The sequence below is a fragment of the Microtus ochrogaster genome, chromosome 10 (assembly GCF_000317375.1).
Source record: "Microtus ochrogaster isolate Prairie Vole_2 chromosome 10, MicOch1.0, whole genome shotgun sequence".
NCBI lineage: Eukaryota > Metazoa > Chordata > Mammalia > Rodentia > Cricetidae > Microtus > Microtus ochrogaster.
Genome location: NC_022016.1, coordinates 78,966,501 through 78,979,775, shown reverse-complemented (window position 1 = coordinate 78,979,775; position 13,275 = coordinate 78,966,501). Strand labels below are relative to the sequence as shown.

Genomic DNA, 13,275 nt, shown 5'->3' with positions numbered 1-13,275 from the left:
ACTAGGAGTGTGGTGTTGCTGTGCCAACTCTGAACATGTTTTGGGGAAGTTTGTGGAAGTACTTTGGATCTTGAACTAGAAGAACCATTAAATGTTAAGAGCTCAGAGGGGTGTTATGTAGAACTTGAAAGAATGAGAGAAGCAGTGCAGAAGATGGAGGCCTGGCTTTTGAAAATTCAGAGGCAATATTAAAGACTCTACCAGGGCCATTGGTAATTTTGAATTAAGATCCTGTGGTTCTAGTTAGCTGGGTTTGAATAATAAGCTGTGATTAACAAGATAACAGAAATAATAAGGAAAAATATTGCTTTGCTAGAATATTTGATGCTGGTCAACTAGAGCTAAAAATTAGAAAAGCCTGTGTAGAGGGGCAACTGGGAGCTACTGGGGGAGGAAAACCTGTAGTGCTGACTCTGAGTGTTGCATTTGCTCCCATCACGACACCAATCTACGATACAGAAGGCTACCATTAGGGATCATTTCATTCACTGTATCTTGCCAGTCATTTTTGGTTTTATCCTAGGTCTCTGGTCTATCCAGCCCTTGGTTTTGGGGATCCAGGCAATGTTAGGTATGTGTTTCCTCTTGTGAATTGGGCCCCTGGTTAGAACACTCATTGGTTCAAGTTCTGTGCCACCCACAATTGCCCAGCACATCTTACAGGCAGGACAGATTGTAGGTGAAAGGTTTTGTGACAGGGTTGGTGTTCCAGTCAAGTAAAATATTTTAAAAATTTAAAATATTTTTGATCTACAGTTGATGTAATCTGGGGAGTTACAATATGTAGATTCAGAGACCCAGCTGTGATTACACATCCTATCATTTAAATACTCATTAATGTGCAACTACACTATAATTTTTACATTAATATTTCAATAATTTAGTTTTGTATGCTTTGTATATATTCATATTTTTATCTTTCCTTATTCGTACTTGAGGGAAAGAAAAAGTACTCAAATTATTTTATAGATTCAATTGATTTAGTGTATTTTAAAATCTTTGTATTTCTTTTACTCTAATGAGAAACTATTTGGGATGGGTCAACTTATGTATTCAAAACACCTCAAGATTTTATACATTGATATTTTTAAATATTTATTGATGTGCATTAGTCATTCAATATTAATTTAGAGATATTCTAGTGAGAAAAGCAGTGAAATTAAATATGATATGAATTGCCAACTGAATAAAAGAAATATTGAGGAATTTTACATTTACATTACATTACATTTACAACTGAAAACACGCTGATTCTCATTACAACAGAAACATTTTGATGATAAAATCTGTGTCATTTCTAGCTTATTAACTATTGCCTTAAATTCTCTGACAGAACAAAAATGGAAAACAGTGAACTTTCTTAACATATATTGCAAAACTGTTAAAGAATATCCAAGGAGGACTAAGTTGTAACAATTTTCAATTCATGAAATATATGGATGGGGCAAAATGATCTGTGTAGAAAATAATGTCATCAACATATCTTTGGAGAGGCAACCACTATATTTTTGGAAGGTTTTAACAATATCAACAAACAAATTGGTTCATTCATTGAAGCAAGGGGTAAAAATATCTCAGCAACACGGGGATTCTGCCTGCTGTTAGTAAGAGAACAAAAGAAACCGACCACTTTAAAAATGTCTTCAAACTTATGCCATTCTTCTGTGTGGATAGGTTTGACTGCATATATGCCAGTGCACTACATGGCACTATGGAGGTCAGAAGGCATCAGATCTCTTGGAACTGGTATGACAGACAGTTGTCAGCTGCCATGTGAATGCTGTGAATCAAACCCAGGTCCTCCAGACAGCAGCCAGTTGTCTTAACCACTAATCTTTACAGTCCATACCCTTTATTTTTTATTGCACACTTGAAGTAAAAACTCAAGCAGGAGAAAGCTACAACTTGACTTCAAAATACTAACATATAACATAATAAAAGCTGAGTCTAAGTATTAATCTCTCTTCTCTCTTGAGAAACTAAGTAAACCTTGGCAAATAATAAATTATAAAGCAAGACATGCAAGAGGTGAGAGGTCTGTGTTTATCTTAACATAATGACTCTTCTTGTTTACTTACGTTTTATGTGCATCCATAATAACGCTATGGTTGTAAGGCTGAAAGTTATCACCAGAAAAGCTACCACCTCTGCCATATTTGCCATCCAACTATTGTACAAAGAAAATAAGGGATCTGAAATAGAAACTAAGAAATTTTAAAAAAATAGAAAATTAATGAGGCTGTGTATATTAGACCAAGACAAGTTAAACAATATCATTTAATATCATTTTACAACTTCTTAGGATTCTTCAGAGCTGAATGTGGTGATAGATGCCTATAATCAGCATTGAGAAGGCTGAGGCAGGAGGATTGAATTGAGCTTCTGTTACATAAGAAATCCTGTATCAAAATAGAAAAGGAAGGAAGGAAGAAAAGAAAGAAGGAAGGAAAGAAGGAAGGGAGGGAAGAAGGAGGAGGATGAAAAGAAAAATAATTTAGTCTGTAGAAACATTGTTTTGCTATTTACAATGGACTGATTGAATAAATTCTTACAACTATTTAAATTAGGTATCTTGTATCCTTTCTTAACTATTTGTAATTGCTGACTTTGAATTTATGTTATGTTGTATGAAAATTTAGGGGAACCTCAGAGTGGGTTGAATGAATTTTGTGTTTAAAAGACAGATAAATATTTGGAGGCCATAATGTAGCAAACAGAATTGCTCTCCAAAATATCTACACATACTCCCTCAACATTTGAGATATGTTATATGGGAAAAGGAGTCTTCTGATGTAACTAAAGTTATAAATCCTAAAATAAGAAGACTATTTGTGATTATTTGGGTGGGCCCAATCTAATTATATAAATTCTTAAATGCAGAGACTTTCACTAGCTGGATTCAGAAAGAAGAAACATAGTGATGTAAGATGGAAAGATGCCTGGTCCATCATTGTTTGCCAAGTCTCACTGAAAGCATTTTTAATTCAATTTAGTCTCCACATGACAACTAGGAAGAAAATGGGGGTCCATAACCACAGTTTCAAGAAACTATCCAACAATATAAACAAATTTGGGCATGTACAAATGAAGCTCCGATTAGGGTAAAACCATTCATGACTGACCAACAAAAAGTCAACGAAATGATTCCTAATTATATTCTGCTATATTCATAGATGGATGCCTAGAGCAATCATCATCAGCGAGGTTTCCTGCAGTAGCTGATGGGAGCAGAGACAGAGACACACAGTAAAACATTAGGTGAAGCTCAGAGGAGCCTGTAGAAGAAGGTGGAGGAAGAATTGTAGGATCTAAAGGTTTGATGGCACAAGTAAAACAAGTAAGCAAGATTCATTCCTAGGGTCTCACAGAGACTGAAGCAGCAATCTCAGAGCTTGCATGGGCCTGTACTAGGCCATTTACACACATGCTGTGATAGTTTGGCTTGGGGGTTTTATGGATCTTCTAAGAATGGGAGTGGGTGTGTCTCAGACTCTTGCCTGCTCATGGGTTTCTTACCCAATGTTAGTGATATGGGAAATGATACCATGATCAGTTGCTTGTAAAGGTGTCCATGCACCAACTCATGATCCTGCTCAATTTATTATTCTGTCCACAATAGCTGACTACAGTAGTCATTAAGGCTGGCAAACTTCTTATAATCAGGAGAAACTGAATATTTATGACTCTTGAAATGGCTGAGATGATCTGTATTGTGTCTCTGTTTCTAGCATTTTCTCCTGCAGAATCTTCAGAAGTTATAATAAGCAGTTACTTGAACAAAGATGTTTAGAGTAATTATGTCTTAGTTGCTTTATTTTTCGGGGTACTTGACTGCCAATATAAATGTAAATTGTTTGCTTTTGGTGATAAAAGCATAGGAAAATTTATTTCCTGGATTCATAAATTCTAAGGAAGAACTTTGGACAGGAATCATAGAAGTGTACAGGTCTAAGCATTCTATGATCTGAGGCCTCTCTAGCAAGTGGTAGGAAAAAGAGAAAATGATGAGAGACCCTCTGGGAACCACAGTGACTACGAAGTCCTTTTTTGTGGTTTGGAAGAAATGTGCATATTAGTACATAGTCTCATTTTGCGCTGATTGCTGTTAACAATTCTCTATACATATTTCCCTTATAAGCCTTTAAGGAATAAAATATTGTCAAATGTAAAAACATATTTTAGTATTATTCTATTAATCATAAACTCTGCTTATAAATAATGACCTTATTTCATACTTAATAGATCTACAGAATGATTTTAGTTTTAAAAGGCTCATGACATTTCATATTAATGAAATATTATTATTGGAATGAAATAGAAATTCATATATTTTCAATACAGATTCTGAGATAAAAACTGCTAAAATTTTTAAATCATAAGCCACATATGTATACTGATTATTAAATGGCAAGTAAACACGAGCTGATTCCACAATATTTTCTGAAGCTTTGTTTTTTTTTTTTCTGTGTCAGGAGCAGAAGGATCTGGTCGCTAACACAGCTGAAAGCACGGGAAGCTTTAGCTGTTGCCTCCCATATCGTTCTGTTAGAGTATGACCCTTTGAGATTACACCCAAACCATGGATGCTTCTGGAGATGATGTAAGTTTCGCATAACTAAACAATTCCAAAGAGACTTACATCTCTGAAAACAAGAGGACCAGAGATATTCTATCACCATTAATACTATTTACCTTTGTTCCGCAATTGCAGATAGTTATAAAAGATTATTCCAGAGAAGACTATAAAACACAGGAATTGTAAGATCATTGATGCTATGTCTAATATATTCAACTTTTTTTTACATCCCGATTCATGTCCTAGAACAGAGAGAGTTAGAATTAGTAAAAGGAGCTTAGCAGTGTCAGAGAGTCGCCCAAGGACAAGTGCATGAGAAGGTGAGCAGCATGATTCCACTCATACTCACTAAATAGAACGGAAGCAGCAGACTTTTTTTTGTATCAGGCATTTCAGTTGGCTGTAAGATTACCAGAGATAACAGAAGTTTCCTTTTTTGATCATAACAACCTAACCTAACACAAAATCAATGACTGTGGGGCCTTGAGACAGCTCAGCTCATAGGAGTCCTCGTCAGATTCAGTCTTGGACAAGAGTAGCTGTGAGAATAACATTAGCTAAAATGAGGGGGTTTAATTGGACCCACAGATTCTAAGAACTGAAGTGGTTGGTTCTTTCATCAGTGTCAGTAAAACGCTCTCACCTTTGAGCTACTAGGACCCTGCTCAGAGACCCACTTCCTAAGCTGAACAGACAGTACACAAGTGTTTCTTCATAAATTATTGAATATGTATCCACAGGATAGTTAATCTTCATATCACCTTCCAGAAAAGGATGAATGAGATTTTTGAAGTAACTAGAAATATATTTTAGAAAAGAACACAATTTCGACTTTACTTTTAGTATCTGGAATCAGAACTTTTGGGTGTGTGTATGTTTCCAGAATCACCACTGGACATAACATGTAAAAGTTATCTGAAAACAAAAGAGAATAAATTTCCCACTACCATCTTCGAATAGACAATTTTAATGACTAAGTGGTCTCCACAGTCTGGAAGATGCACAAGAAGAAACTTGAAACCAAATTGTCGGGGGATATTTAATCACACGGTGGTCTCCAAGTCTGCATTTGCTTTAACTAAGTAAAATAAACCTGGGGTCAGGAGGCTGAGTCAGCTTCTTGTTGACAGAAAGTAACCATAGAGCCTCAGAGGGCATCTAGGAGAGACAGATGCACTGGAAGTAGCAGGGATGGATTTTGAATGGCAAAGATTTTTTATTTTGGTGGAGCAGAAGAACATGCTTTTTGGGAGATGCCAGCACGGAGAGAAGATTCAATAGTTGCTACTTAGCCTCTCTGAGCTAGCATATTCTCACTCCAACCTTTGAATCTCAAGTCTTATTTATAAATAGAATGATACAGATTGAGTTAAAGCTACTTTAGTGGCAGCAACAGAGCTGATGCCTCCAGGAACAGCATTCCTCCCAGGTTGCAGCTTATGTGGCCTGGCCACTGCCAGAAGCAGGCAGGTAACTGTGGAGTTGCTTTTCGTGGCTCAAATAGCAGTAGATTAAGTCACAGCCACCAAGACGGAGTTAAAACAGCACTAAGTACTGGTAGTAATAGCATGAAATTTAAAGCCAAACATACCTGTAGGCTATTCTTAGCATTGTCCTTTGTAATCTGTGTAATCCACTGTATCCTCACCCTAATGACAGCAACAGAACTACTTTCAGGAATCATTTGGATAAACTCAATAAACTGATTATTATAATATTTGACATTAGGAAGTATCCTCTAAATATGATTTATTAATTAGGAGTCTATGGATGAGATAAATTAATAGAATGAATGGATTTCAAATTTTCCTTTGAGTCACATTATCTTTGAATCAATGATAAATTGTAGCCTTCTTTCATCACTTTGGTCTCAGATTTCTTTTTTTAAAAAATATTTATTTCTTTATTATGCATACAATATTCTGTCTGTGTGTCTGCCTGCAGGCCAGAAGAGGGCACCAGATCCCATCACAGATGGTTGTGAGCCACCATGTGATTGCTGGGAATTGAACTCAGGACCTTTGGAAGAGCAGGCAATGCTCTTAACCTCTGAGCCATCTCTCCAGTCCTGGTCTCAGATTTCTTGGTGACTTATCTAATTGCTATTCTCTGCTATATTATTTACTCAGCCTCTGAATTCTTGTGTCTCCATATAGCAGCTTTACTCTGTTCTATAGTGAACAATAAATTTTGTTTTGTCATTGGAGTTAGAAAAGAGCTGTTCTTTTCCTTTAATTTTATACGTATAGGTGTTTTGCCTACATGTATGTCTGTGCATCATTTGCATGCAAGATGCCCAGACTGGCTAGAAAATGGTATCTGATTTCCTGGAACTGGAGTTAAAGGCGGTTGTGAGCCATCATTTGGGTGCTGGGACCTGAACCCAAGTCCTTGGAAGACCTGCCAGTGCTCTTAATTGCTGTGCTATCTCCCCAGTCCCAAAGGTTGTTCTTATAAATAAGTATTGTTCATTACAGAGTATGGTGCATACAATTAGTTTCTATAAAATGAGAGAGAAGAATTTGGTTGTAAAGCAGTTATTGATGTATATAAGTACCTACCTCTTTTCATATTAATTTACTCAAGACTAAGGCTTCAAAAGTAGAACATTAAAAATAATATGAGGGGTTGGAGAAATGGCTCAGAGGGCAAGCATTTGCTGTGAAATTATGAAGATCCGAGTTCCAACTTATCACCCACATTAAAACAAATAGCAAAGCTGGGTGTGCCTGCATATGCACCTATAAATCCAGTGCTATAGGTGGCGGAAAAGGTGGATCTTTGGGCTTTCATGCTGTCAGCCTAGTTCTAGGTTCAGTGAGAGACCTTCTTTTAAAAGAATAAAATTGAAAGGGTTAGAGTAGAAAGCCCAAAGTTCATCTCTGGTATTTGAGAGCAGAAGCACAGGTCCAACACCTGAACACAATGATGTTCATATACCATGTAAACACACACATACACACCATATATACACACATACACCATATTCACACACATCATATGCACACACACATATAACATACACACACACACTGTCCCCACAAAACTGTATTCTGGAATTTGTGATCACATTAAATCTACCCTAGAATAAGGCTCACATACATCAATTACTCAGAAGCTTGAGGTGACAGAAGGTGACTTAATTGTGATGGAAATAACATTTCTTTAAAAAAAAAAGAAGAAGAAGAAGAAGACCTCTTTTATTTTAGTGTTTCAATTAGTACTTTGTCTAGTGCTTCAGTGTGTTGTGTTTAAGGGATATAAAAATTAACTGTGGATCTGAAAAAGCACAGGAAATTATTCATAGTGATCTTTATCCCTAAAACTAAAACTGCTTTAGCATTCTCAGAGTTGAGAGATGTAAATTCAACAGCTGTAAAATAAGAAGTAAGCTGTGCATAAAAGCAGGAAATGAATATCATTTAATTTTAACTAAATTCTACTTGTTACTTAGGAATAAAGTTAGGTAGAAAATGCTTTAATGATTCTATCCTTTTTGGATCAGTTACCTGATTTCATGAAGTAAAAAGCTAAAAAATAAAATGAAGATAAAAAAAATGGTATTGAAAGGAAAATGTAAATTAATTTCTTCATGTTATTCTCAAACAAGGCATCTGTGAAAAAAAAAAGAAGAGAACATTTTTAAGATGCATATATTAAAGAGCCACACCAGACCAAGAAGCTGCTGCCAGGAGAGCAGGTTCATGTCCTGCAACTCTTCCTAACATTATCTCCTCCCTTCCTATCTTTCTCCTGCTCCATCTCTCTCCATTCCCCCTTCTCTCTCTCCCTCTCTCCCTCCCACTCCATCTCTCTCCATCCCACCCTTTCTCCATATCTTCTTCTCACCCCATCTCTTTCCTTCCCTCCCTCTATTCCTTCCTTCTCTCTTCCTTCTTCCTCCTCTTCTTCATTCCATTTCTTTCTCTTTGATTCCTCCTTCCTATCTCTCTCCATCCCTCTCTCACTTCCTTTTTTCCTTTCCCAGTTTTTGTACCTGACTCAGAACTACACATTGGTAGACCTGATTTTGAGGCAACTATAGAGAACATCTACGTGACAATAATCAATGTGTCCTAATGACTTAGAATTTATAAAAACCCATAGAGTATGGTTATTTTTTCTAAGAAGAGAATATAGTTCAAAATGATCAATACCATTTTTATGTTACTGAATTAGCATCTTATTAAACTTACACATAAGTAGATAATTTATTGAGATATGTCTCTAGAGTTCTAATATATGCTTAATTATAAATTTCCATTCTTTGACTTTCTTTCAATCCACTACACTTAGCACTTGTCTTACCAAAACTAGCATCAATGATAGAGAGATACAATCAAAGGATGCTCTGCAAGGCAGTAAGTCCTTTAATGGAGATTGGTTTATTCTGTGTACTTTCAAGTTAACAATTAACCCCTCATGACTGAGTACTTACTTGATAGGATGAGATTTGTTTGCTTCTCTTCACCCGTTAGAGGGTTTAGAACACAGCATGTGATACTTTTCTGTGACTGATTTCTGAGAAGAAGAGTCATCCTCATGCGGAAAAATCTGTCTTCGTCCTGGGAGTATGAGATGGAAGAGAATGGCACTACCTCCCCCTGACTGTCTCTCCACTCCATTCGGGGCCGTGGGAACCACCCCTCTGTAAAGCAACCCACACTGGGTCCATCATAATCAGGACTCTCAACATGGATTTGTGTCTTCAATCCAAGTGCTGGTGGAAAGGACAAGAAGATAAAAGCATGGTGATTATACTAAAACTGGACTGACAGGTTGGGAAAAAGAAGCCTCAATAATATGTTCTGTAGTCTAATAACACAAGCGAGTTGACTTCCATCCGTTATTTTCAAATTAGGCTAATTTCCTACTATACGATGTCTATTTTCTGCATAAAGTATTTTTGAGATAGATGTGTGACTTTTACTCATTACTTGGCTATTTTAAAAACTTTAAATATGAAAAAGCCTTAACAAACCACCAAGACAATTTTCAACTATTTCAGTTTATTGGGCACAAGGACAGTGGTATACTATATTCCACAAACAACCTACCTGCCACACTGAGGTTCATGCTGACCACATCACTGAAACCTCTATCATTAAATAAACATCGGTAAGGTCCTTCATCAGAAATTCTAATATTATGAATTCTGAGCGCCACTCTGCCCTTCCCAATGGCCTCTTTCACAAACTCTGTACGATTCACATATTCAGGTGCAGCTTCTCCATTTACCCCGTGGCCACCTCTGTACTGATAAACAAGTTTGTAATTGTCACTCCTGAGCCAGCGCACCTCCATAGACTCCACACTGCGTGGTGGGGACACCTGGCAGCTGAGCTCGGCCTGGCCTCCTACCCTAGCCACCAAATGTCCAGTGGGAGTGGTCACCATCAGATTCTCTGTGGAGAAAAATTGAAAATCAAAATCAATCTGAAATTAACAAGACCTTGTTGCCATACACTTCTTAGAAGAACATATCAAATCTTGCCCCCAAGGCTCAGCTAATCTAAATATTCAACTCTGATTACATTGTTTTTTATCTTTCAATATTTTTTAATACTAATGCTAGCTCATTCTTTTTTTTAAAGATTTATTTATTATGTATACAAGTTTCTGCCTCCATTTATACCCGCATGCCAGAGGAGGGTGGCAGATCTCTTTACAGATGGTTTGGAGCCACCATGTGGTTGCTGGGAATTGAACTCAGGACCTCTGGAAGAGCAGACAGTGCTCTTAACCACTGAGCTATCTCTCCAGCCCCTAGCTCATTCTTTAAAATAGATTCTAGTGAAGTAGGAATCCCCAGCGATCTGTTTCACTACTTATGAATTGTATGGAAGAAACTTTGTCTGGTAGAACTGTGTTGGAATTCCGAAACCTACACAAGGCTGATTGTCAGTTTCCGTGATAGTATATATTGACAAAATACCTAAGAAAATAATTTTAATGAGAAAATATTGCTTTGATTCCTGGTAGCAGAGGCTTCACTTCGTGGTAGGTTTTTTTCCCACTGTTTCTCAGCCCCACTGAGACAGAATGTCGACCTGAGAATCTGAAGCACAATTTCTTGTTGTCAAGAAGCACTGAGAGTCAAAGGGACAAAGATAAAGTCCTTCCAGAATTGTCTCCCATGCATGTAGTTCCTCCAACTACACACCACTTCATACCTCACTCTTCTCCAAGAACGCCATGAATCCAGCAAAACACTCGTACAATGTTGAAGGCAGAGCAGCTAAAGTCTCATCAATTTTCAATTATTGAATCTCACTGTTTAACAGTCTATGTGGATCATTTGAGGAAAAACTTCAAAACCAATTTGTAATTACCTACAACTTCATTTGAAGGTTTGGATAATTGTTATTTGTAGTCGACAGTACCACCTAACCCCCACAGCCCTTAGTTTATTACTCAGAAGTTTTCCATGATCTCCAGGGCAGCCTTGGTAACTTGTGAGAGTTAGGATAGGCACAAACAACCCCATTTTCTAACTATTGGAGAGCTATGCTCTGATCTTTGGTTATTGCCTCTGATCACACAGTGCAGGCAGAGGTGGTTAGTTACTTTTGTAACTCTCCTAAAGTTAAAACCTTACCACTTCCTAACTGAGGTGGCATCCAGATTGTTTTCAAGCTTTTTGTCATTTTTACTTTATTTTGAAAGAGGACATTCGTTCCAGAATTCTTAGATTTTTCTCTGCAATAATTTAGTCTTTCTTCTGTTTACACAGTTCTATGACTAATACTCAAGGTCAGATGTTCTTTGCCAAGTTTGAGCTTTCGGTCTACTCATGAACCCTTAAAAGAGGAAATTCTTGATTTCTGCAATGGTGCTTTTTATATATAAGATTTCTTTCCATTACTTTCTAAGAATTTCTAGGTTTGCTTATAGTATCCTTTTGTTCTTCCTTCTTATCTGTTTTTGCCATTAGATCATTTACAATATTAATCATAGTTGTATTACATTTCTAGCCTGACAATTCCAGAATCTCTGTGTGCTTTCACTTGCTCTGCCATTATGTACTATGGTTTTAATTCTCAGTGTGTCCTGGAAAGTTTTATTGGAAGACAGATATATACTAAGATCAATGTACCTAGATGGTATGTTTTAATGGTGTAATACTAATATGTGATGTGTGTTGGGGAGAGAGAGGAAACTTTCTGCAGTTTCATGAGTTGAATTCTGCCTGTAAGTGAACCTGTGCCTTTGGGTTGTGACCCTTCCTGAAGCTTCTCAAGGTCTCTGTCTTCTAAGAAAGACAGGACAGAAAGAGGTGACTTGAGTTCAGTGTTACCCTTCCTTCTCCCAGGTCAGTTCAGTCACGGAATAAAACTCAACAGGTAATTCTGTGGGAAAACAGTTCATATCGAATGCAGAACTAATTAAGGTGAACTTATTTCAGAACGGTTACTTTTTCCATCACTCTCTTCTAACCACTAGAACCTGGTAAAATCATGGGAAGTAAAAAGTAACCACCAGTGCCTACCAATAATGGGGTGTTTCTGGTTCAAATCATTCTACATTGAGGCTTTAGTAACTCAGCGATTCCAGCTCATATTTTTCTTGTTTACCACTTATTTCCTCAGATCTTTCCTCTCTTCTAAGACATTCCTGACCTGGTAGGTAGACTTGTGCTTCTTTCTGGCTCTCTAGCTTAGGGACAGTTGGTAGACCCTGTAATCTCACTCCTTTTTTAATCTAAGAAGAGTTGTTGGTCCCTTTTTGACTATTTTACTTGATATTGCAAAGAAGTGATTTTGTTAATCTCTGTCAATGACAAACTGGACACTAGAAGTCTATCTTGCATCATTTTCATAATTGAAATGGATTAAAGAAAAGTAAGTATTCTTACGAGAAGTCGATGCTAATGCTATCACTTGCAGGAAAGTGAAGCACATATGATATCTAGAAAAACAGGAGTCTGTGGGCTTCATCATATCTGAAAAGGTCAATAGAACAAGGAAGAAACAATGAGATATGAAGTATTGATTGTCTAAATACACACAATTTATTCATAATTTTGAAAAGAGACAACCTTAAAGTTCCATTAAGAATAAATTTCACAGTGTTGGAAAAAAGAGATTGTTATCACACATGTTTCTGATCAGAGGAGAACTCATTACCCCTCTAGTTTACACTCTGTGCTTACTTTAACCTTTTGACCAAATTTTCTAAGTGAGCACTACCCCCAGTAAATGTATTTAACAAACAGTGGAAAAAAATACTTAAAGTAAATTAATGCATCTATGAAACAAAAACAGGCAGTCTAAAGGCATGCATGCATAATGTGAAGAAAAATCTAAGAAAAATTACTTGAAATCAAAGTGTGAGGAAACTAATGTCATTTGTTAACAATTATATATATTATTTCTAATCAGTGGAACAATGTTGAAACCTGTTAATTAGCAATTTTTTTTTGAGACAGGGTTTCTCTTAGCTTTGGAGCTTGTCCTGGAACTAGCTCTTACAGACCAGGCTGGCCTTGAACCCACAAAGATCCTGCCTCTGCCACCCTAGTGCTGGGATTAAAGGTCTGCGCCACCACTGCCCAGCTAATTAGTAATCTTTAATGGTAATTTGAACTTTAAATATGAAAATCTTTTGTTACTATGTTTTTGATAACTGAAAACAAAGACATAACCTTACAAAAGAAAAGATCTGGATGAATTTCACATTAATGACTTTTTCAAGCCTAT

At 36.8% G+C, this 13,275-nt stretch overlaps 1 protein-coding gene across 1 annotated transcript; it reads right to left on the bottom strand.

Annotated features, from left to right (window-relative positions):
- Positions 1–2,070: 2,070 nt before the first annotated feature.
- On the bottom strand, positions 2,071–12,516 carry LOC101989276 (selection and upkeep of intraepithelial T-cells protein 8-like). The gene is made up of 5 exons (XM_013348499.1): positions 12,432–12,516; positions 9,634–9,981; positions 8,994–9,296; positions 4,693–4,818; positions 2,071–2,204 (listed from the first exon to the last, which is right to left on the bottom strand). Exons 1-5 carry the CDS (start codon positions 12,514–12,516, stop codon positions 2,071–2,073), a joined length of 996 nt encoding a protein of 331 aa, XP_013203953.1.
- Between the last annotated feature and the right edge of the window lie 759 nt (positions 12,517–13,275).

What these genes read in the sequence shown, in the direction of transcription:
- LOC101989276 (XM_013348499.1), bottom strand. Translation starts at nt 12,516, where the DNA reads ATGATGAAGCCCACAGACTCCTGTTTTTCTAGATATCATATGTGCTTC. An exon ending in AGCATTAGCATCGACTTCTC is followed by an intron (nt 9,982 to 12,431) that starts GTAAGAATACTT and finishes TTTTCTCCACAG; the next exon opens with AGAATCTGATGGTGACCACT. An exon ending in CATGAACCTCAGTGTGGCAG is followed by an intron (nt 9,297 to 9,633) that starts GTAGGTTGTTTG and finishes CCTTTCCACCAG; the next exon opens with CACTTGGATTGAAGACACAA.